This window comes from Lutra lutra, chromosome 3 (genome assembly GCF_902655055.1).
Source record: "Lutra lutra chromosome 3, mLutLut1.2, whole genome shotgun sequence".
Classification (NCBI taxonomy): Eukaryota; Metazoa; Chordata; class Mammalia; order Carnivora; family Mustelidae; genus Lutra; species Lutra lutra.
In genome coordinates this window covers 129,687,653-129,711,193 of record NC_062280.1, presented here as the reverse complement: position 1 = coordinate 129,711,193, position 23,541 = coordinate 129,687,653, and the positions used below count along the sequence as shown (strand labels likewise).

Genomic DNA, 23,541 nt, shown 5'->3' with positions numbered 1-23,541 from the left:
CCAGATAGTGAATTAACTCAAATCACTATTTACATTACATGTAAACAGACTATTATAAATAAAAGACAAAGTTGAAAGAATGTATGCCAGAACTACGTTGAGTGCAGTGTCATATATATGCCATTTAGATGAAGTTTTCAAGTCCTCTATTGGGTACTATTAGTCCATCCACCCCTCTAAGACTGAGAAGAAGACAAAAATGTCCACTATCACCACTTCTATTGTTCTGAAGGCCCTGGCCAAAGCATGAGGAAGAAAAAAAAAAATAAAAGTCACTAAGAATGGAAAAAAAAAAAAAAAAAAGCTGTCTTTATGAACAAATGACATGACTGTGAAAAAGAGAGAAAATCCCCCAAATGCAGAAACTAACTAGTAGAATTTAAAACTGCCTTTAAGGGTGCCTGGGTGGCTCAGTGGGTTAAGCCTCTGCCTTCGGCTCAGGTCATGATCTCAGGGTCCTGGGATCGAGGCCCGCATCGGGCTCTCTGCTCAGTGGGGAGCCTGCTTTCTCCTCTCTCTCTCTATGCCTGCCTCTCTGCATACTTGTGATCTCTTTCTCTCTGTTTCAAATAAATAAATAAAATCTTAAAAAAAAAAAAAACTGCCTTTAACAAAATTCTAGGATAAAAGTCATAAAAATGAAATGACTTCATATCTACATGCCAACAAAATGCAGTTAGAGAAAATAAGTATTAAAAATCTTATTATTTATAATAGCATTGAGCAACATAATATACCTAGGAACATATTTAAGAAAGCTAAGACATCTATACAGAAACTTAGAAACATTACCCAGGGAAATCAAAGACTAAGACATATATAATCTTCAAGAAACAGAAAGCTCAGGATTGTAATACCATGTTCACAGAGTGAAAGGCAGTATTATAATGATTTATAATTCATCATAAATAATGAATAAATATATATATTATATATTTTTATATATAAATATATTTTTATATAAAAATAATTTATAATTATGATTATAATTCATTATAATTATATAATGATTTATAATTCATTACCAGCCCTATCAAAATTCCAGCCAGGTATGTATAGTATGCTGGGTTAGAGTGATATAGGGAGAAGTGACAAGCTGATTCTAAAATGCAGACAGGGGATGCCTGGGTGGATCAAGTCTGTTAAGCGGCTGCCTTTGGCTCGGGTCATGATCCCAGCATCCTGGGATCGAGTCCCAAATCGGGCTCCTTGCTCAGCGGGGAACCTGCTTCTCCCTCTGCCTCTGCTTGCCACTCTGCTTGCCTGTACTCCCTCTCTCTGACAAATAAATAAATAAAAATCTAAAATGCAGACAGAAACGAAACAAAATAAAACAATTTAGATAGAAAGCAAAAAGCTAACAATAGCCAAAATAATCCTGAAAAAGATGATGATGACGAAGCAGCAGTGATAGCAGCAACAGCAGCAGTTGTCACTGAAGGCATATATAACGCTTAAGCTACTAGATATCAAAACCTGTCAAAGAACTCTTGAGAAAGAACAACAAAGCCGGACATATCAGATTCCCAGATTTTAAACTATACTACAAAACTACAGTTATCGAAACAGTATGGTACTGGCATGAAAACAGATATAGAGATCAACAGAATGGAACAGGGAGCTCATATATAAACCCATGTACATGTGGCCAATTCATCTATGACACAGGAGGCAAGAATATACAATGGGGAAAGGACAGTCTCTTCAATAAAGAGTATTGGGAAAACTGGACAGCTACATGCAAAAGAATGAAACTGGACCACAATCTTATACCACACACAAAAACAAATTCAAAAGGGAAAAAGATTTGGATATAAGACCTGAAATCATAAAACTTCTAGAAAACACAAGTCTTTGACATCAGTCTTAGCAATGTTTTTGGAAAGGTCTCCCCAGGCAAGGGCAACCAACACTAAAATAAACAAATGGACTATTATCAAACAAAAAATCTTTTCCACAGCAAAGGAATCAACAAAAAGAAAAGGCAACATAGTAAATGGGAGAAGATATTCGCAAGTCATACATCAGATAAGGGGTTAATATCCAAAATATATAAAGAATTTACACAACTTGATAGCAAAAAACACAACTCAATTAAATAATGGGCAGAGGGGGTGGCCTGGGTGGCTCAGTCAGTTAAGTGTCTGCCTTGGCTTCAGGTCATGATCCCGGAGTCCCAGGATAGAATCCCACACTGGGCTCTCTGCTCAATGGGGAGTCTGTTTCTCCCTCTGACCCTTCCCTCTCTTGCACTTTCTCTCTCACTCTCTCTCAAATAAATAAAATCTTTTTAAAAAAATGTTTAAAAAAATAAATAATGGGCAGAGGGCTTGAATAAACAATTTTTCCAAAGAAGACATACAGATGGCCTACAGGCACATGAGAAGACGCTCAACATCACTAATCGTCAATGAAATGCAAATCAAAACCACAATGAGCTATAACTCACACCTATCAGACTGACCAGTATCAAAGATACATGGAATAGACTGGTAGGTGCCAGAGGCAGGGGTAGGTGGGCAAGATGGCTGAATAGGGACAAAGGTACAAAATTCCAGTCATAAAATAAAAAGTCATGGAATGTAATGTATAGCATGGTGACTACAGTCATTGCGTATTGGTAAGTTGCCAAGAGAGTAAATCCTTAAATTAGATTTTCCACAGGAAAAAAAAAATTTATAACTGTGTGGGAATGGATAGTTATTGTGGTGATCGCTTCACAATATATAAAATAATGAATCATTATATTATACACATCAAACTAATATAACGTTATGGCTCAGTCAGTCAGGCATCTGCCTTCAGCTTGGGTGGTGATCCTAGGATTGAGTCCCACATGGGGCTCCTTGCTCTGTGGGGAGCCTGCTTCTCCCTCTGCCTGCCGTTTCCCCTGCTTGTGCACTCTCTCTCTGCGACAAGTAAATGAATAAAATATTTTTTAAAATGTTATATGTCAACTATATCTCAATAAAAAAGATTAAAAGACAACTTAAAAAACAACCTACAGAATGGAAGAAAATATATGCAAACCATGTATCTGACAAGAGACTTGTATCTAGAATACATAAAGAACTATTACCACTCAACAAAAATACAACCGTAAAAAATGAGCAAAGGACTTGTATAGTCTTTGCTCCAAAAAGAGATAAAAATGGCTAATAAGTACATCAAAGAATGCTCAGCATCATTAGAGAAATGCAAAAAAACCACAATGAGATATCATTTCATGCTCGCTAGAACAGCTATAATCAAATTAACAGAAAATAAATTGGTGAGGATGAGGAGAAATTAGAACTTTCATACACTGCTGGTAGGAAGGTAAAATGGTATAGCCTCTGTGGAACAATCTGTCAGTTCCTCAAAAAGTTAAACATAGAATTACCATATAATCCAGCAAAGATATATACCTAGGATTATACCTAAAGAACTAAACACAGGTATTCAAACAAATACTCAAACACAAAATTCATAGCAGCACTTTTCACAATATTCCTAAGGTGGAAACAACCCAAATGTCGATCGGTGAATGAATGGATAAACAAATTGTGATAAATATGTACAATAGAACATTATTCAGCCATAAAATGGAATGAAATACTGATACATGGTACAATGTGGATGAACCTCAAAAATATTATGTAAGTGACAGAAGAGTGACACAGAAAGTCATAATGGAATTGCATGATTCCACTTATAAGAAATATCCAGAATAGTTAAATCCATTAAGACAGGAGACTGGTGGTTGCCCAGCCTGGCGGAAATGAGGTATAACTACTTAATGAAAATGATCTGGAACTAGATAGAGGTGGTGGTCACAAAAACTGTAAATGTACTAAAATGTGACTAAATTGTATACTTTAAAATGATTAATTTTATGTTATGTGAATTTCACCTCAATTTTTTAAAAAATTGCAGCAGGGAAGACAGTCTTTTCAATAAATGGTGGGGTCAGATGGAAATAAAATAATGAATCCTGACATTTACCACATACCACATACAAAAATAAATCCTAAATAGATTATATAGCTAAATGTGAAAGTAAATAAACAAAGCTTCTAGAGCAACACTGTCTAACAGAACTTCAAGATGGTGGAAACATTCTGAGCTGTCCAACACTAGCAATATGTGGCTAGTGAGCACTTGAAATGTATGAATACATTTCCAGTTATATTTAGTTCAAATTTAAATAACTACATGTGGTTAGAGGCTTGTGTATTACCATACTTCTAGAAAATAATATAGGGACTATCACAACCTCGGGGTAGGTAAAAAAGACAAGGTTCGTACTAACTAAAAAGAAAATAATGGGCTTTGTTAAAACTAAGAATTTCCTTTTCTAAATTTTTTTAAAAGATTTTATTTATTTGAGAAAGAGCACATAGCAGGGAATGGGAGGGGCAGAGGGAGAGGGAAAAGCAGGCTCCCTGTTGAGGAGGGAGCCCAATACAGAACTCGATCCCAGGACCCTGAGATCATGACCTGAGCTGAAGGCAGATCATTTAACCGACTGAGCCACCCAGGAGCCCAAATTTAGAACTTCTGTTCATCAAAAAACACCATTAAAAGAGTGAGAGAGCAAATTACAAAGTGGGAAAAGGTATCTGCTAAACATACTGCCAACAGGATACATAAGGGACTCTTATGAGGAATAAAAGAGAGACTGACAATTTAAAAGAAAAATGTGGAAGAGGCTTGAGCAGACAGTTAACAAAAGAGGATAGCCAAAATATCAATACATATATGAGAAAGTGCCTAAGGGCATACTATTCATTACACATCCACATAATAGCTAAAAAGTTAAAGACTGGCATATCTAGTACACTCAAGGGAATGGTACAACTAGAACTCTCATTCAGCACATATAAGAATGTTAACTGGTATAATCACTTTGAAAAATAATTTGGCAAGAAAAGAAAAGAAAAGAAAAAAGGGAGGGAGGGAGGGAGAAGAAAAGAAAGAAAAGCAATTTGGCAAAATTTACTAAAACAACTCATACAGGAGTGCCTGGGTAGCTTAATCGGTTGAGTGTCTGACTCTTGGTATTGACTCAGGTCATGATCTCATGGTTGTGAGATTGAGCCCTGTATTGGGCTTCTCAATCAGCAGGGAGTCTGCTTGAGATTCTCACCATCTCCTTCCCTTCCTCCCCCTTCCCTAACTCATGCCTGGGCGTACACCCTCTCTCTCTAAAATAAATAAATAAATCTTTAAAAGAAAAATAAAACAACTTAACATACTCTAAGATACAACAATTACACTACAACAGAAATGTATATATTAACGCACAAAATGATATATAAAAGAGTATTTGTTAACAACTGCAGGCATTTAACATTGGAAATAACCTAAATGTCTAGCAACAGAACAGATTCATGGTATATATATGAACAATGGAATACTATACAGCAACAAAAGTATAGCAGCCACTACTGCTATAAACAACAGGATGGATTTACCTCACAATGGAGAATAAACTGAGAATAAATAAATAAATAAATAAAATATAAGTAATATTATATATATTATATATATTTATCATATATTAAATATATATTTATATTATAAATCTATATTTATATTTATCATAAATATAATAAATATATATTCATCATACTTATCATAAATAAATTTATAATATATATAATAAATATATTTATAAATAAATTTATATATTTATCATATATAAAATATAAATAAATATACATTTATATAAATATACATATTTTGTATACATGAATATGTATATTTATATATAAACATAATATATAATTAAATATAAATAAATAAACATAAAATATTAAAAAATAAATAAAAATGGGAGAATGGAAGGGATAATAACAAGAAAAAGACACAGGGGCTTTGGGGGCTGGTAATCTGACCAGTTGGTCAAAAATCTTAACTTTGTGGTAAGTCAATGAACCATAGCCTTAAAAAGTGTATATTTTTCTGATACATTTTATCTCAACAAAATTTTTTCATTTAAAAAAAACAAAACACAGTAAAGATCCAGAAAATTTTAAATACATGATTAGCATACATGACCTAAAGAACATGAAATACTGTACTTAGGGGAAGAAAAGTGAGAGACACAGCTAAAGAACATAGCCACAGCCACAGACGAAGGTAATTAACACAGGAGCTACGTGTCTTAAATTACAGGGCCCTAGTCGACTAATGTTAAACAGCCACAAATCATTAGAGATCTAATACATACAATTATCTCGACTATTATCTCCATAAACTATTTTCCATAACAAATTTGTTTAAAAGTATTAATAGTATTAAAATAAATTAATATAAGAACGACAGATATGAAACATGTAGTAATACAGATATATACTGCAAGAATTATAACTGTATTTTAGAAGGAGAAACTTTATCTTATACTTTTTTTAATTCTCCAAAGAACTCAGTACAGTGCTGGGTATAGACTATAGACACAAAACTGATAGTTATATATGTGTCTGCACATGCACATTTATGTGTGTGGATTTGTGTGATACACATAAATATGCACACACATACATACCACTGCATGTGACTGTGTCAGTTCTCCCATATCCAAACAAGCAGTGCCCCAAAGACAAACGGAAGACAGACAAAATCACTATTTCTTTCCTAATGTTTTCTCCCAATCTCTTCTAATTCTCTACTATATGAAGGGAAAGAAACAACTATTTGTCATGACAACCATACTGTGAACTAGTTTGTCAGTCTTCACATTTTTTAAAATAGATGTCATTATAAAAGTTAACCTACTGTAAAGATGAAAAAGAACCAAACGATACTTTGTATTTATCAAGGAATGCACTGCAGGTTACATGCCTATGCTCAACTATAGAGATGTTTCAATGTTGTTTTAGTTCTAATGGAGGTAACAGCATGTTAAAAAAAGATAGGAAAACCTAAAAGAAGGCAGGTAAATGGAAGTGTTATTTCCATCATTTCACTTCTCTCTTTGTTGAATAAAAAATTTTAGAAGATAACACTGTGAAGAACACAAGTCTAAATAATATCAATTACCCGATCATTCATGAGAAGATCTTTCACAATGAAAGTAGCTACCAAGGACTTCAAAGGAGCAGCAAATTGATCAGGTGCAAGGAGAGCAATATGCCCAATAGTAACCAACGGTGTTATGAGATGTTCCAGGTTGCTTGGATCTAGGCTCTTATGTAGAGGCTGAAAATGAGAAAAGGAAAACACATTCAACTCTGTGAATACGCAAATAAACTATTCACGTTATTTCATGTTCAAATACTAAAAAAAATTACAAAAGTTTCAAGACGTATACATGGTGGAAGTAGTAGCTTAAGCTTACATTTAAACTCCTATAGGTTATTTATGTTTAAAAGGCATCACATTTAAATACTGTCAGTTTTTGCCCAAGTCGTATCTTAGCAGTAGATAAAAAAAAAAACTTCAGCATGGAGAACCATGTATATTTTATGACTACATACATGAACATGGGAAATTGCTAAGGCTCACCAATATCCACTTTAGTTCTACTTCCTGGGCAAAAGGACGCCTATACATACACACAGCGTCCTCTGCAGCTAGATGAGAATATGTGAATAAGCTCTGGTTAACAGACTGTCAGTACAAGTGAGGTACGCGTGCCTGCACTGAGGCAAGTATGAGAAGTGTATCTTCTCTGTGTTCTCTCTCTTTACTCACTGGCAGGCTTAATACCAAAGGATCCAGTGGGACTTAAAGAGAAGCCAATTGTCAAAAAAAAGTCTATGTGCCTAAACCACTGATTAGAATGCAATCCAAACTGTACCCCTGGGGATAAAAATATGTTTATAAAAAATAAAGAATGCAATCCAAACACCCAAGGGACTTTTCTCGGGAGCCAGAAATAAGCTTTTTTTATACAGAGTCACATGCATTCTTGTAGCATCAAATATTAAGTACCATAACTAACGCAATTTTTATTTTTCTGATAGAAAACCCTATCATTAATACACATTTTGCCATGACAAAAGAATGAGACTCTTCATATACCCATATAGAATAATATCTAAAATGAAATATTAAATTTTTAAAATAGAGAAGTCAGAAGAGTGACTATAGTATATTATCACTGGCATAAGCAAAGAGGGAAGGTGACAAATATAAGTGTGTGAGTGTGTGTGTGTGCACACATATATATGTGTATTATATTACTTATATGTGAATAAATACTGTCCAGAAAAGTATATTAGAAACTGGTTAACAGATTACCTCTGGGAATGAGAACTGGGTGGCTAGGGATACAGGGCTGAGGTGGAGGAGAAAACTTACTATTTTACTATTTGGATTTATTTTGTATGTTTTCATTTGGGAGCAAGTAAATATATTATCAAAAATTTTAGTGACACTTTTAATAGAGTTGATGCTGTCCTCCCATACCAAACACCAAGAATTCTAGGCTTGAAAAACAATACTAAATTGTTCTTCCCCAACATCTTAGGGTAATGTGAGGCTTCATTTAGTCAAAAGCATATTTAAATGAGTTTGCTTCTTGCTATTCTTGATGACTTCCCTCAATATTCCACAGTACACCTAAATGCCAGCTTGTTTAGATTATGAATAAAAATATGACCATGTAGTTTTTTTTCAATAGTGAGTGTGATAATTTTACACAATAAGGTAATAAAGTCATTTCTGGAAAAGCAGTATTAATAGTCAGACCCTGGATTAATAGTAATCTCATGAAGGCCAGACAGATCTATAAAATCTTTTCTCAGAAAGCTAACAAACCTATATATTACAGCAAAGGGTTACAGATTAGTTTATGGTAAAGATAAAACAAAATATCAGATATGTAATATCAAAATGAAAATAAAAGTACCCTACAAATTCAAGTTACTATCAGCATTATCCTACTCCTTATCACCACTGAAAGGAACTGAAAGAAGATTAATCAAGAAAAACAAAAGCTTTCTAAATCAACATGAATTCATTAAAGTCATTCTGATATACAAAAACAGACCACAAAAAATATCTCCATCCCACAATGCACAAAATTTAAAATAAATTATTTGCTATATACAGCAAGATGATCTATGATAAAGACAACTACTTTTCTTCCTTGTTCAGGTCTTTAGCATAATACATGAAAATATGAAAAAGTTAGCATAAATGTTCTAAAACAGTAGCTTCAGCATAATTTCCAAACTGTTTTCAATTCACTCAAAGCTACTGAACTAAAAATTTAAGCTTGGATTTTATGTAACAATGCTAAATATCTAATAAGAATACTAAAGATAGCTCCAGATTACAATAGATTAAAAAATGCAATGCTTAAAAAGCATAATAGTAATTTAAAGGGTAGAAAAAATAATATGAAATATGTATTTAAATATCATCCATCTGATATAAAATCAGGTCAGTGGTTATGTAAGTATAAATTTATTTGTGTTTTATATACCAATTATTTGTCCTATACTATACCAATTAGTATTGACAAAGTTCCACATACTTCAGCAGTATCTTATAAACAGAACTTTAATTTTCAAACCTGTAAACTGACAGAATCATCTTTTAACTTACAGAATCATCTACTATCAATACATACAATTTTTATGTAATTAGTTATTACCAAAAAATAGTTTCCAAATCCTAAATGTATAATGTCAAAAAATATTATATAATTGTTTGATTTCTGTACTTGTTAGTACTAAATGTCTGAAGAATCAGATATTGTTATATTTTAACCACTCATCAAAATTGATTATATTGATTCAAATTCTGAAAACATATTGTAAAATGATACATCTCCAAATGTGAACATTCTATAAATCATTAATATGTGTCTTTTAACCACAAATTATGAAACAATTTTTCTTTTTACCTCAAATATCTGTGCAAACTGGGTCTCTTTACTAGAAAATATCGCATGGATACAATGAATGGCGTATTTGGCTTGGCGGGGGGGTCCTTTTTTAGATTTGTGATGTAAAACAGGAAGCAAAGCTCTAAAAAAAATATAAAGAAAAACAATAAACCAGAAAAATCAGCAAGACTCTATTAGATACTTTACCATTCGTATTTTTTTAGGTAATGTCTTTTAAGAACAAAAACATCTACCTGAACTCATTTTCAATTGTCTCTAATTTTGCTTCATAAATGGCTACATTAAAAATATCATCCAAATACAAGGTCCCCGCCCCCTTCTTTTTACTTAACAATTCTAAATGAAAACATGCAGGGCAACCCATTTCTTCTTAATGTCAATCCTATTAGCCTTTTTCATTCTCACTGCTATCACTCCAGCTAAGCTACTGCCACCTTACACTAAGACCACTATAATGGGACCTAAACTGTTTCTCAAGTCTCTTCCTTCTCTGATTCACCTTTCACTTCATACCAGCACAACCTACATAAAGGGAAATCTGATTATAAAACCTATACAAATTAAGTGTTTATTATGTTATCAGGCACTATTAAAAGTCCCAAATGCTTGCCTTCATGCTACCAGCAAATTAGGGACAAAACAAATTATAATATATAAATTAGCAAAATATGTGTTATGTCAAATTATGGTAACTGCTGTGGAATTAAAAAAAAAAAAGAATAAGAGGACAGAACAGGGAGTAGGGAGTGGTGTGTATTACAATTTGAAAGAAGGTGATTACAGAAGACCTTCCGGATAAAGTAACATTTGAACAGAGTTCTGAGGGAAGTAAGGAGTAAGTCATGTAACTACCTGGAAGAACATGTAGGTATGGTATCATTATACCACACAAAAACTTAGAATGAATACTGAATACAGCAGGATCTCTTGGCTCAACTATTTATTCAAACATCTTACAGTGTAAGCAACTTCTGAATCCACCTCTTGCCCAATAACCAATCCAGTGTTTCAGTACTAAGAATTCAGATATATAATTAATTCATTACAGTAAGACACCAGCAGCAAAGAATAATAAAAAGACAAGTGACAAACTGAGGGGAAATTCTGCATTTCGTTTCACAAAGAAAGGGTTAATATCCCTAACATAAATTCTTTCTACAAATACAGAATGACCAGCAATATCAGGGACAAATGGGTTGGTCATAAAAAAATAGAAAGCTCTTCAAAAAGTAGATATGCAAATTACCCTATGATGTGTGAAAAGATGTTTACTTTCACTCATTTACAAAAAAATATATATGAATTGAAACTATATTAAGACTTCTGCTTCACATGATGACAGTTTATCTGAGATGGGACATCCTCTCCTAACTTAGGCAAGCAGGAAACAGACAAAAATATATGAAAGGTTTTAGACACTGGGCAACAGGTAGCACATGACTATAATCCCTAAAAGATGGGAAACACATGAGAAGAGCCTTACATCTATTCCCACTTACTGCATGCAAAGCTCCAGACTGCCATGTAAGGCAAAGTAACCCAATTAGAGCCTGGTGGTTGCACAGAGTTGAGAGAGACCGAGATGGGAATTGAGGGAGCTATAATTTCTAGGGCAGAGTTCCACAGAGGAGGGAGCTACAAAGACAGCAAGAAAGCTTGAATTCTGCATATCCACAGAGGGGTGTCCCAAGTCACTGGCTGAATAATGATCAGTGCCATGCATGAGAGAAAAACTACCTGAGACCTGGAAAAGAACACTGGAAAGTAAGCCAAAAAATTCCCTGACACATGCAAGGCTGCTAGTGATTCACATTTCCATCACCCACAGTAGAAAGACCTTGTAATACATAACCAGGAAAAAAAATTCATCAACAGAAATAGGCCCAGAAGTGTTACAGGTGACAAAATTAACAAGGACATTAAAACCGCCATTATGAATATGCTCCACGTGCCCAAGAAGAAAACATGAACATGATGAGAACAGAAATGAAATACATTAAAAAGACCTAAATGGAACTTCTAAATATGAAAAATACAAAGCCTGCAATGAAATATATACTAATAGAATCAAAAGTAGATTATATGTTACAGAAGAAAAAATCAGTGAACTTGAATACACAGCAATAGAAACTATGTAAAATAGAACAGAACAAAACAAGAGACGGGGGGAAAAAATAAGAACAGGGCATTAGTGACCTTAAGACATTATTAAGTAGTCAAAAATAATGCAACCAGAGTCCCAGAAAACAAAGAGGTGAGGAGGGGAGAACAGAAAACAAATTTTGGAGAAATTATAGCCACAATTTTTCCAAATCTGATGGAAATAGACCTGCAGTCCCCAAAATCTCAACAAGTGTCAAGCAGAAGAAACATAAAGTAAACCATTCCAAGATATACCATTATCAATTTGGTAAAAACAGTGATAAAGAAAAAATCTTAAACACTGTCTGAAAAAAAAAATACACATTACATACAGAGAAATACTACATACAGAGGAACACTTCATCAAAATCTATCCAATCCAGAAAATAATGGAGTGACATCTTTTAGGTAAGAAAAGAGAATAACTATCAACCTACAATTCTATTCTGAGGAAAAAATGTCTTTCAAGAATGAAGGCAAAAGATTTTTTTTTCAGACAAAGAAAAACTAAGTACTTAAAAGCAGAACTATACAATAAGAAATAATAAAGTTATTCAAGAAGAAAATGATACCAGATGAAAATATGGATATCTAAAAAAATAAAGACTAGGTGCCTCCTTAGCGCAGTAGGCAGCGCGTCAGTCTCATAAAAAAATGAAGACCAACAGAAATGGTAAGTGTATGTATTCAAATAAATCTGAGCATGATATTTTAAAAAGACAATAAGTTATTTGGACACATTTGGAGGATGCTAGTAAACTCACTATTTTGAACACTGTTCTATAATACACAAAAAACAACAGCATTTAATCTGCCTTTCCTAAACAGATGCAACACTGGGAAACCAGAAAATAGATAAGAAGTTCCTCTTTCTAAAAGTATTCGGCTAGTAGTGAAGAATGACAGAATATCACCACTAATTACTAAGTCTCATCAGTTACTAACATCATAAAAAGAGAAGTAACCAGATACCATGTGCCTCCTGACAGAAAAACACACCACCATAAAGTGGTTCTATAACAACAAAAAAGTTGAACTGGAATCCAACCAGGCCTCTGAATTGAACTATCACTTTACAGAAAATATAAGGAACCCATTAAAATATGCCAAAGGCATACAATTAGCAAAAACCAGTCTATATGAAACTCTTGCAAGAGAAACCCAGCTTCTTTATCGAATACAAAGAGAAAAAGAGAATTGGAGGGGGAGTCTACAGGAAACAAAAGCACTTTAAGAGATTTATCAACAAATAACAATGTGGATCCTGATTTTTAAAAAAACTTTAAAAATTACATTTTTGAGAAAATTAGATATTATTAACATTAAACAACTGATGTTAACTATGTGATAAAGGCATTACGCTTTTTTTTTTAAGAGTTCTTATCTTTAGAGATACTTAGATGTTACAGATGAAACGATATATATAGTCCGTCATTTGCTTTCAAACATAAGGAGAAAGGGGAGTACATAAATTAGAAATTAATCAAAAGCAGCTGTTTAAGTTATTCATACATAAGCTAGTTATTGGATACACAGGAGTTCATTATAATATTCTAGCTACTTCTATGTTTGAAAATTTCAGTAATAAAATGTATAAGAAGGAGAGTCTCACCAAACAACCCTTTTAGTCTATGGTTTGTGGCTTCTTTGTGAAATGAAAAATTATTAACTTCTGGTGACTTCAGTAACTAAACTCCCTAGATAAGATGTGTCTTCTCATAGATCAGACTTGCCAATTCAAACATCCATAATCCCTTTTCTCCGTAATCAAGAGAAAATTACAGGTCACATACATGTAAAAAGCAATTTGGGTTGGAATTTTTAAAGACAGAATGAGAAATTTTAAGCTCATCCAATGTTTTGCATACTCATTTGAACAGAAAAACAGAAATAAACCAAAACAATAAACAAAGAAGAAAAAACACTTTTAAGAATTCTAAAGTACGAGGCAGAGTCTGAGAGGTTAGTGAAATGTAAATAAAACAACTATCTTCTGATTGCTTTTCTACTACTAAGTTCCTATTAAATACTTTATTTCCTTGCTAAATTGATTTTCCAATTCAAGGTTTTTATCCCCTGATGATAATCATACACATGTAGAAAACGCAAACAATATTGAAAAACATGTTTAAAAACTACTGAAGAAAACACTCAAAATTCCACTACCCTAAAATAATTAGTTAATATTTTAGTAAATATACGTCTAAAATTTCCCTTACATGCATACATATATTAAGTAAATGAGGACACAAAATACAAAGTATTTGGAAACACTTTTTTCACCAACAGTGCTGGAGAGAACCTCCTGTGTAAATTTTAATGGCCATATGGCTCTTTAGTGAATAGCTATACCACAACTACTCTAACCAGTCTAACCTGATGAGCATTTAAATGTTTTGGATTTTTTTTTTTCATCTTAACAACAAAACCATGAACATCCTTATGCTAGTTATTTACATACTGTTTCTGAGCTTTAAGGTTTAAGCCTCCCATAATCTGCTCTGAGATCCTGGAGATATAAATCTGAAATTACATTTCCTAGACTCCCTCAAGAGCTGGCTTCATGTTAGGTTCTTCCAATAAGAGACCCCAGAGCTTCTTCAGGCATTCTGTGCAGTAGTTTCACCACTCCCCCATCAACAGGTAGGATACTCCTACAGTGTCAGCTGGTTAGGTGATATTGACAGGGCTCTTCCATCCAATGGACAGTTCTTAACACCACTTCTCTCAATTGTTCCTCCAGCCCTAAGGGTGGTTACAGCTTCCAGCAATTCATAATCTCTGGGTTACCAAAGCAACCTGTTGCTCTTTCATCCTTCAAACATCTATATTAATTAATTTATGTTTAAAATACCTGATATGCGGGGCACCTGGGTGGCTCAGTGGGTTAAAGCCTCTGCTTTCAGCTCAGGTCATGATCCCAGGGTGCTGGGATCAAGCCCCACGTCAGGCTCTCTGCTCAGCAGGGAGCCTGCTTCCCCGGTTTCTCTCTCTGCCTGCCTCTCTGCCTACTACTTGTGTCTGTCAAATAAATAAATAAGAAAAAAATCTTGAAAAAGAAATACCTGATATGGTTTCTGTTTCTCTGACTGGGCCCTGACTCACATAATCATTAGGTAAATATCTTTTCTAATTATCTCTGGAGTAAGTTCCTGAAAATGAAACTGCAGTGCTGAAGACTGCACGCATTTTAAGTTTGTATGTATTACCACACTACCAATTCAGAAAAGCTGAATCAATGTATAATCCAATCAAGAGAGCATTGTTAAAATGCTAGCTATCACTGGTTACAGCACATACATATTTTTATTTGTATTTGCCTCAATTAGTATTAGTAGGCATGTCTTTTCTTGACTGATTTGAGGGGCTGGAAGGATTTCCAGTTTATGAATTTCCTGTTCATTTCCTTTGCTAGTATTCTACTCTGAAACCTGTTAGATTTCTGTTAAGAGTCTTTATACATTAAAGATACTTTTTCTAAGTTATGCATATTGAAACTAGTTTCCCAGCATACCATTAGCATTTCTAACTTATTTCATGATTTTTGCTTTTATCTAAATGGTGTTCTCCCTCACTAAAATATAAGGGCAGAGTTTGTTCATTTCAATAGAACCTTATATACTCCAGTACCTTATATACAGTAGGGCTCTATAAATATATTTTAACAAGTGGATATTTAATTATACAATCCATCAATATTTCATGACTTGGCATTAGCATCCCTTCAATCACAAAAAAAGGAGTTATAGAAATGTGCTGGTTATTAATACTTTTATTAATTCATTTTATATATTTAAAATCTTTGAAAATCTTGGACTCATCTCAAATTTATGAAAAACCAAGATAAGCAGTCTATATTGATTTTTCCTTTCAAAACAGCTTGCCAGTTATTTAGTGGGTAATATAACTTTTCCTAACTAATTCTTTCATTAAATATTAAATTCCTCCATTCACTATTATAAGGTTGCAAGTTTCTTGTATAGTTTACTCCTAGGCTTTCTGGTTTTTACTCCTACAATATTTTCAAAACAGTTGTTGGTGGTATATAAGGAAAGCTCTGGATTTTTACATACTTATTTTGGCTACCATGGTTTTGGTTTTGGTAGTTTTTCAGTTGGATTCCCTTGGATTTTCCATGAAATACCATGATAACTTTGCTTTCTCCTTTCCAGCAATGTACCTATTACTTTATTTTATTTAATTATATTGGCTAATGCTTCTAAAGCAATGTTAAATCATGGCAGAGATCGTGTATTTTCCTCATTTTGTTCCTAATTTTACTGGGAATGCTTTTAGTGTTTACTATAGGACAATGCTTATTGGTTTGAGACAAATTTATTATGTTACAAAAACTCTTAATCTTATTTTATTGGGTTTAATTAAAAATAAGACACATATTTTTATCAAAAGCCCTTTTAGCATCTATCAGAATGGCCTACTATGTGCCCTTTTCCCTTTTACTCAATTTTATAATAAATTATAACATGAATATTAGGCTTACTAATACCAAACTTCACATTTGACCATAATATATATTTTTTAAAATTTTTTAAAAAGATTTTATTTATCTGTAAGAGAGATCACTGGTGGGGGTGGGGCAGGGGTGGCAGGGAAGAGGGAGAAACAGACTCCCCGCTGAGCCAGAAGCTAGGAGCCCAGAGCCCTACCTACAGGGGCTAGACACAGGGCTCAATCCCAGGACCCTGAGATCATGACCTGAGCCAAAGTGACCGAGGCACCCAGGCCCCCCAGTCATAGCTTATCTTTGTTTTACTGTAGTAAACTCTCTTTTTACTAAAAATTTACTTACAATTTTTGCAGCAATATTAGTAAGATCTGTCTTAAGTTTTCTTTTGAAGGAATATCTGTTATCCAGTTTAAGCCTCCTGCTTGTTATCTTGGCTTTATGAAAGAAGTAATCTGATTTTTTTCCTATGCTTCAAACAATTAAAAAGAATTAGAATGCTTGGTTTCTCGTAGACGTGAAATACTTCCAATAACACACACTTCCACTGGCACTTTTCTCAAATTTTTTTAAATAATTACAGCCTAATTGGTTTTCTCCCATTCTTCTTGAGCCAGTTTTATTTATTTACATCATCCTTAGGAATAAAATCCAAGTTTTCAAATATTTAAACCATAGATATAAACACATCTAAAATTTAAGTAGAAAGAAAAGTGATGAGAAAAGACAATCCGATATGCAAACAAAAGGAAAACAAAAGTTGGATTTAGATGTGTAAGTAAAAGTGAATGCAAAGGGGAAAAGTATATACCTTGGTAGACAAGATTCACAATATAAAATGGTTAATTAATTCATTTCCTGAGTCTTTATGTCTTAAAAAATATCCTCCTTGTCCTTAAGCCCACTTGGCTACTCGGGAAATTCTTCAGTTAATATTATTTTTTTTTGTCCCTGAAAACACTCTAGCTGTTGAATCATTAATTTCAGAAATCTTATTGGTTGAGAGAAGTGAACATCTTTCTTTTTCCACTGTACATAATATACTTCCTTTCTTTTGCTACTGTTTGTGAAATCACTTCTGTAATCCCTGAAAATTCAGTAAATTCCACCAAGATGTTCCTAGAACATGAGTCCTCTTGATCTCCAGAGTGACATTTTCATTCATTCTAAACAAGTTTATTGTTTTCTGGTTTTTGTTTTTGTTTTTTTTACTATTCTCCATTTTCCATTATTCTCTTGTTTCCTCCACAGAAACCAATTAGGACTTTTCAGTATCTGCAAATTATTTTCTTTAACTGCCTTCATTTCTATGCCCACTCTTTCCACATTCTATGTAATTTCCTCATGCTCTATCTCTAGCTTACTAATTACATTTTTGATATTGTTTATTCTGCTCCTTGCTGTTCATAATAAATTATACTTTATAATATTAGTATGTTCCTGTGATCTTTATCCTTAGCTCTGCTACTCCTTTTATATATATTATTTTTGTTCTCTTACTTTTCCAGTTATCATTTGCTGCTTAACTTTCTTGGCAGTTTAGAATGGTTTAAAATTTTCTTTTTTCTTAGAAAAACTCAATTCTCCCAAAGAGTGATTATCTGCTTTCTTTGGAATATTAAAATATCTGCTCAGGTTTCATATTTGTTAATTTATGTGTACTCTGTTAACTTATCTTTGAACAGAAGAAATTCTCTGGCTCTGCCATTTAAACACAAAGGCAAATATTATCTCCCTGATAACTGAACATCGGGTGCTTCTCTTTAAAAATTAACATCTAATAACTGATCTTTGGGTACCTCTCTTAAAAAATTAACATCAAAGCTCCCAACTCATTAATCAGTTGGCCAAGTGAGTAGCATGGAGGAAGGACCTGGAACTAAATGTAGTAAGTCCTTTATCTCTCTGTAATTTCTGAGTCTACTGAAACTCTGCCAATGATGACAACTAGCTAGCACAAGAGGACTCTTAATTTTGGCATATCTGCCTACTCTGGGAGTGAGCCAGACTCAAGAGAGACAGGAGGAGTCAGAACAGAAACCACAGTACATCACCATTTTTGTTTAGTGGGGAAGCACACAATTTTTTCTGTGCCTATAAAGTTGGTAGTAAGACATTTGCTTCACAATTCTAATCTAAGCCTCACCTCTAAGCTTTGCTCCTCCTGCTAAGGAAAACAGGTCAGCCCATAGAAAAATGGTGTAACCATCAAGTCTCTCCTTTAGTTCTAAGATAGCAGAAATGAGACTTTCCTTATTTCTCTCAAAGCCTGCCTATACCTCAACCTCCTCCTCTAAATTAGCAAACTCAATTCACTCTGGATAACTTACTTAGCAAAAATTCTATCCAGTTTGTGGTAGCTTCCACTTAAGATACATTTTTATTTTGGTTCTTCAGAATTATTTTGGTGAATTCAAGGGAAGATGATTTAATAAACACACAACTTTATCATTTTTCCTCAATATCCACTCACTCAATTTAATCATTTAAAACATAAAATATGCATACATATTTTATCTCCTGAAGACATATACTATGAACTACTTTATCAAGAACAGTGCATGCACACACCGCAGGTATTCAATATCCGTTGATTTTCCTCATAAGAAACATTTGTAATATACTCAGAGTATAAATCAAATAATTGTAAGTACTTCAGTTTCATATTAAAGCAGCAGATGTTTTAAAATGTTTTAAAATGCCCTTTGCGTTTAAATGTCCATCTTTCAATCTTGCTCTTATAGTTCTACAAATATATCAAACGAAGCCTCTTTAAGATATAAAGTGTACTAGGAAAGAGTCTAGAATAAAAATAAAATCCTCCCAGTGAATATATCAAACTAAAACTTGCCAAAACCCTAATTAAGAAAGGAACTATGCCATTATGGATATGGTACCACAGGCAAATAGGCCTAAATTCAAATCTTCATTCTTCTACTTGCTAGCTATATGACCCAAAACCATTTACCTCAAGTGAATATCAGATTTCTCATTTGGAAGATTAGGATAATTTCTACACTTTATTAAACTGTTAACAGGTTTAAATGAGATAGTACAGTAAGTGGGCATTCAGTAACAGAGAGTTATGTATTGTTTGTGTATATCTCCAAACTGATCTCTGATCTGGAGAATCATAGCATCATTCAAAGGAAAATTCATGTTCTGCATTCCCTTAAAAATAAAGAATTTTATTTTTTCTTTGAAAGATTTTATTTATTTATTTGACAGAGAGAGAGAGCATGAGCATGGGAGAAGGGCAGAGCAAGAGGGAGAAGCAGGCTCCCTACAGGGAGCTGGACTCAGAAATCGATTCCAGGACTCAGGGATCATGACCAGAGCCAAAGGCAGATGCTTATCAACTGAGCCATCAGGGAGCCCCAAGGAGTTCATTCTAAGCAATAAAGTTTCCTACTCTTGTCAAAGAAAATATGATTACAAAATTCTGGCATGTTTCAAAGATCATTTAAATAATGCCTTTGTCCTAGTAATAGTCTCTAAAATTAAGTTCATATGAACAAAAAGGAATAACAAAAAGTATAACTGAGATTTTAAGAGCTACCTTTGTCCAGTCTCCTTCTGAGGTTTTTCATCCACATGAAGAAGCATGTTACCCCAACCACAACTAACTGGACTAGTGGCTAAGCCAGAAGAATGAGGCACACGTAAAACTAACCACCAAGGACTATGGCAAGATCAGAACCAACTATCAGATATACCCTCCAGGAACAGGGTGGAGAGATGAATATAGAGAAGTAAGCAGGGATCCATAGAAAATGAAGACTTATTGTTTTGAGGTATCACAGAATCTTGAATAATGAACCAGCATTAGAAATCCCAAGGATAACAGCACAATTTCCAATTTTTGGAAATACTGAAACACAAACAAAAATATACTGCCGTTTGGATGTTTATTCCATGCTTCCTTGAGTCAAATAAAGCACTGCTTCTGAAAATGTTCAATTCAATACCTTTAATCACAGAGTACAGTGAAGAGTCCTATGCACAGACCTGCTGAAACTCCCTTGAAATTTACCATTAGACCTTAAATTCACATTAATTATTGATTCTATGCCACACTATATAAAGAGAATGTTTTACTATAAAATTGTTTTCATTAAAATATTTAAGCAAAATCAATGCTTCAGAAAGAAATGCCATGTTTGCTCCACATTTTCATGAATACCTCTAAAATACCAATCAGTGCTATTCCCCCAGAAAATGAGAATCTAAACTGAATGGTATAAACTTAAGATAACTGAGACACAATTTCCTTAAAACTTAAAAGATTCCAACTATTACATAAATCAAGAACAGTAAATTATTTGTTCGTTTTCTAAATTATTTATCAGAATAAACTTACGATCTGATATGTGGGAAATCTTCTTCAATTTTGCTTCCTGTGTTTTTAAAAATTTGGAGTGCAGCTTCTGCTACTTTTTCATCATCCATTTTCAGACAAGCCAGGAGAGATTCAAATGTTTCAGCAGAATGAAACGAGATGGGATGTGTAAATGAAAGTACCTTAAAAAATGAGTCACAAAAATGATCTGTAAGCCTTTTCCATTTTTACAATATAAATCCAAAATATTACATACTGGAAATACTCAAATCAAAGTAAACATAAAAAGAATTATGCTAATAAATACATGAAAGCACTACAAATAAAGTTTAAAACTTAAACATGTACCAGATATGTTCCAGTGTAGGAAGACTGCATGATCTAACAAAGTCCTTTCTTTCAAAATTAAATTACTCTATATAATTCTACTCAAAATAATTTAGATTTTGGTTAATGTTTGGGTTTTTTGGAGGAGGATGAGAATAGAATTTAACAAAGGAGAATTTAACAAAGGAGGAGAGAGAATTTAACAAAATAGCTCTAGTCTTCTAAATAAAGGTTGTTAGAAGAGACTAATATACATTTTTGGAAAAAAGTTATCTAGAAAAGAGGGTACAACAACAGATCATAAAAGATATAGTAACATTTACACCTGTTACCATTATCAAATCAACATGGTACTAACATCAGAAGAAACAAAACAGAAAAAGTAAAACTTTTTAGTCCAAGCATATGTCAGAACTTGGATTATATAGAGTAGTATAGATTATAAAGAAGGAACAGAAAATGAAAATGGATGGGATTTTTAATAAATAGTCTCTGATAAAAATACACAGCTATTTGGAGACAATCCAATTAGACCCTCCCCCACAATACATACTTTCAAAATAAATTTCAGATGGGTTATATTTTAGATTGAAAAACAAAAACAATAAAAATCTTCTGAACAAGACAGCATTTCTAAGCTTAAAATAAACAACTGGGATCAAAATATGGAATGTAAAAACAAGCAAGCAGGAGAAAAATACAGTAAGTATAATACTGTATTTGTAAGATTCAGAAACAAGAAAAATAAGTGATGTTACTTAGAGATACACAGATGATAAAACTAAACGGACAATAAGAGAATGAATAATAAACCCCAAATAACAGAACAATTCAGAACAATTATACCTGGGAGAAGTGAATCACAGAAAAAAACTACTCAGGGAACTTCAACAGTATCGTTAGTACTCTATTTGAGTCAGTATCTTATTTACTTTTCACTGTATTCACCTTATTACTGTACCTTATAACTTACATAAAAAACAAAATGTATTCTACAATATATATCAAATATGTCCCATAAAAAAGGAGAATAAAAAATTCAAATCAGTTAAAAAACAAAAAGCTGAGATGTCAGTAGAAAATGAACATAAGATTAAAATAGAGAGAGAGAAAACAAACACAGGATAAAAATAATGAATTCACCATAGGAAAAACACTAATGACTATACCTCACTGCAATAACTACACAAATAAAAACATTATTTTTATTTATCAGATTAGAAAATCTCTTTAAGATTTACAATATTCTATGTTTGTGAAGACAGGATAGGCACCTCCATTCACTGCTAACTGAATTATATATGGGTATAATTTTTCTGTAAAGGAATTTTATTAAGTATATACATCTAAACTTTTTGAAAAGTATTCTCTTTATGTTCCAGTATTTAAAAAAAGAACACATCAGCAAGGGATCTTTGATATATTTACCCTTGTATCATTATAAGAAGAATAAAATTAGAAAAATCTAAATATCAAGGGAAGTAGTTGGGAACTCTAGGGCACTGCAAAAGTGGACTAATCACCATTGGAAAAAATGTTTTTTATATTTTTACTATGAGCCAGATACTGTGCTCGGAAACATATGTGCATGACTTAATTAAGTCCTCCCTCTGTGAGATAAGGGCTATTATTATCTCCAATACAGATGAGGAAGTAGAGGCAATGAACTTACCCAAAAGCATCCACCTAATAAATGACAGCCATAAATCAGATCTGTTTTTTGACACTCTTAAAAATACTTCCTCAAAAAACACTGGTAAAAGTGTTTATAATTTAATAAGGGAAAATAGTCAAGATACAAAATTGTATATATTCGGTCTGATCTCAACTATATAAGTGTGCGTTTTCTTCTAGATTAAAAGGAAAATAAAAGGAATGTTTATGTGTGATAGGCTTATGAATGTTTTCTTTGTTATAATTTTATATTTTCTAAGTTGTCAATAATTAGCTGATTTTCTATAATAAGTAAAAGGCAGCAGTATATTTTAGCTAACAAAAGATAAAAATGAAGTTTTAGGAAGAATTTGGCTCCATGTTTGGTAGGGCTAGCACTTTCTTTGCTCACTAATGAAAACTTCAAATTATAGTCCACTAATTTATTTTTTTTATTTTTTGGTAAAGATTTTATTTATTTATTTGACAGAGAGAGACACAGCAAGAGAGGGAAAACAAGCAGGAAAGCAGAAGAGGGAGAGAGAGAAGCAGGCTTCCCGCCGAGCAGGGAGCCCAATGTGGGGCTCAATTCCAGGACCCTGGGATCATGACCTGAACCAAAGGCAGACACTTAACAACTGAACCACCCAGGCACCGCTATGGTCCACTATTTTAATGTAATACTAATGTAATACTACTAGTAATGTAATACATTACTAATGTAATGTAATACTAATATAGATAGGCTACAGTATATAGTTTAAACCTGAAAAT

General features: G+C 33.2%; 1 protein-coding gene across 6 annotated transcripts in view; it reads right to left on the bottom strand.

Annotated features, from left to right (window-relative positions):
• Positions 1-23,541, bottom strand: part of PDS5B (PDS5 cohesin associated factor B) — a 195,502-nt gene that overhangs the window by 44,477 nt on the left and 127,484 nt on the right. For all 6 annotated transcript variants that reach the window (XM_047723117.1, XM_047723120.1, XM_047723121.1 and 3 more), the window contains exons 19-21: positions 20,809-20,969; positions 9,839-9,962; positions 7,024-7,182 (exon numbers count right to left, since the gene is read on the bottom strand). In XM_047723117.1, the coding sequence (XP_047579073.1) occupies positions 7,024-7,182; positions 9,839-9,962; positions 20,809-20,969 (444 nt within the window). The remainder of the gene's footprint in view (positions 1-7,023; positions 7,183-9,838; positions 9,963-20,808; positions 20,970-23,541) is intronic.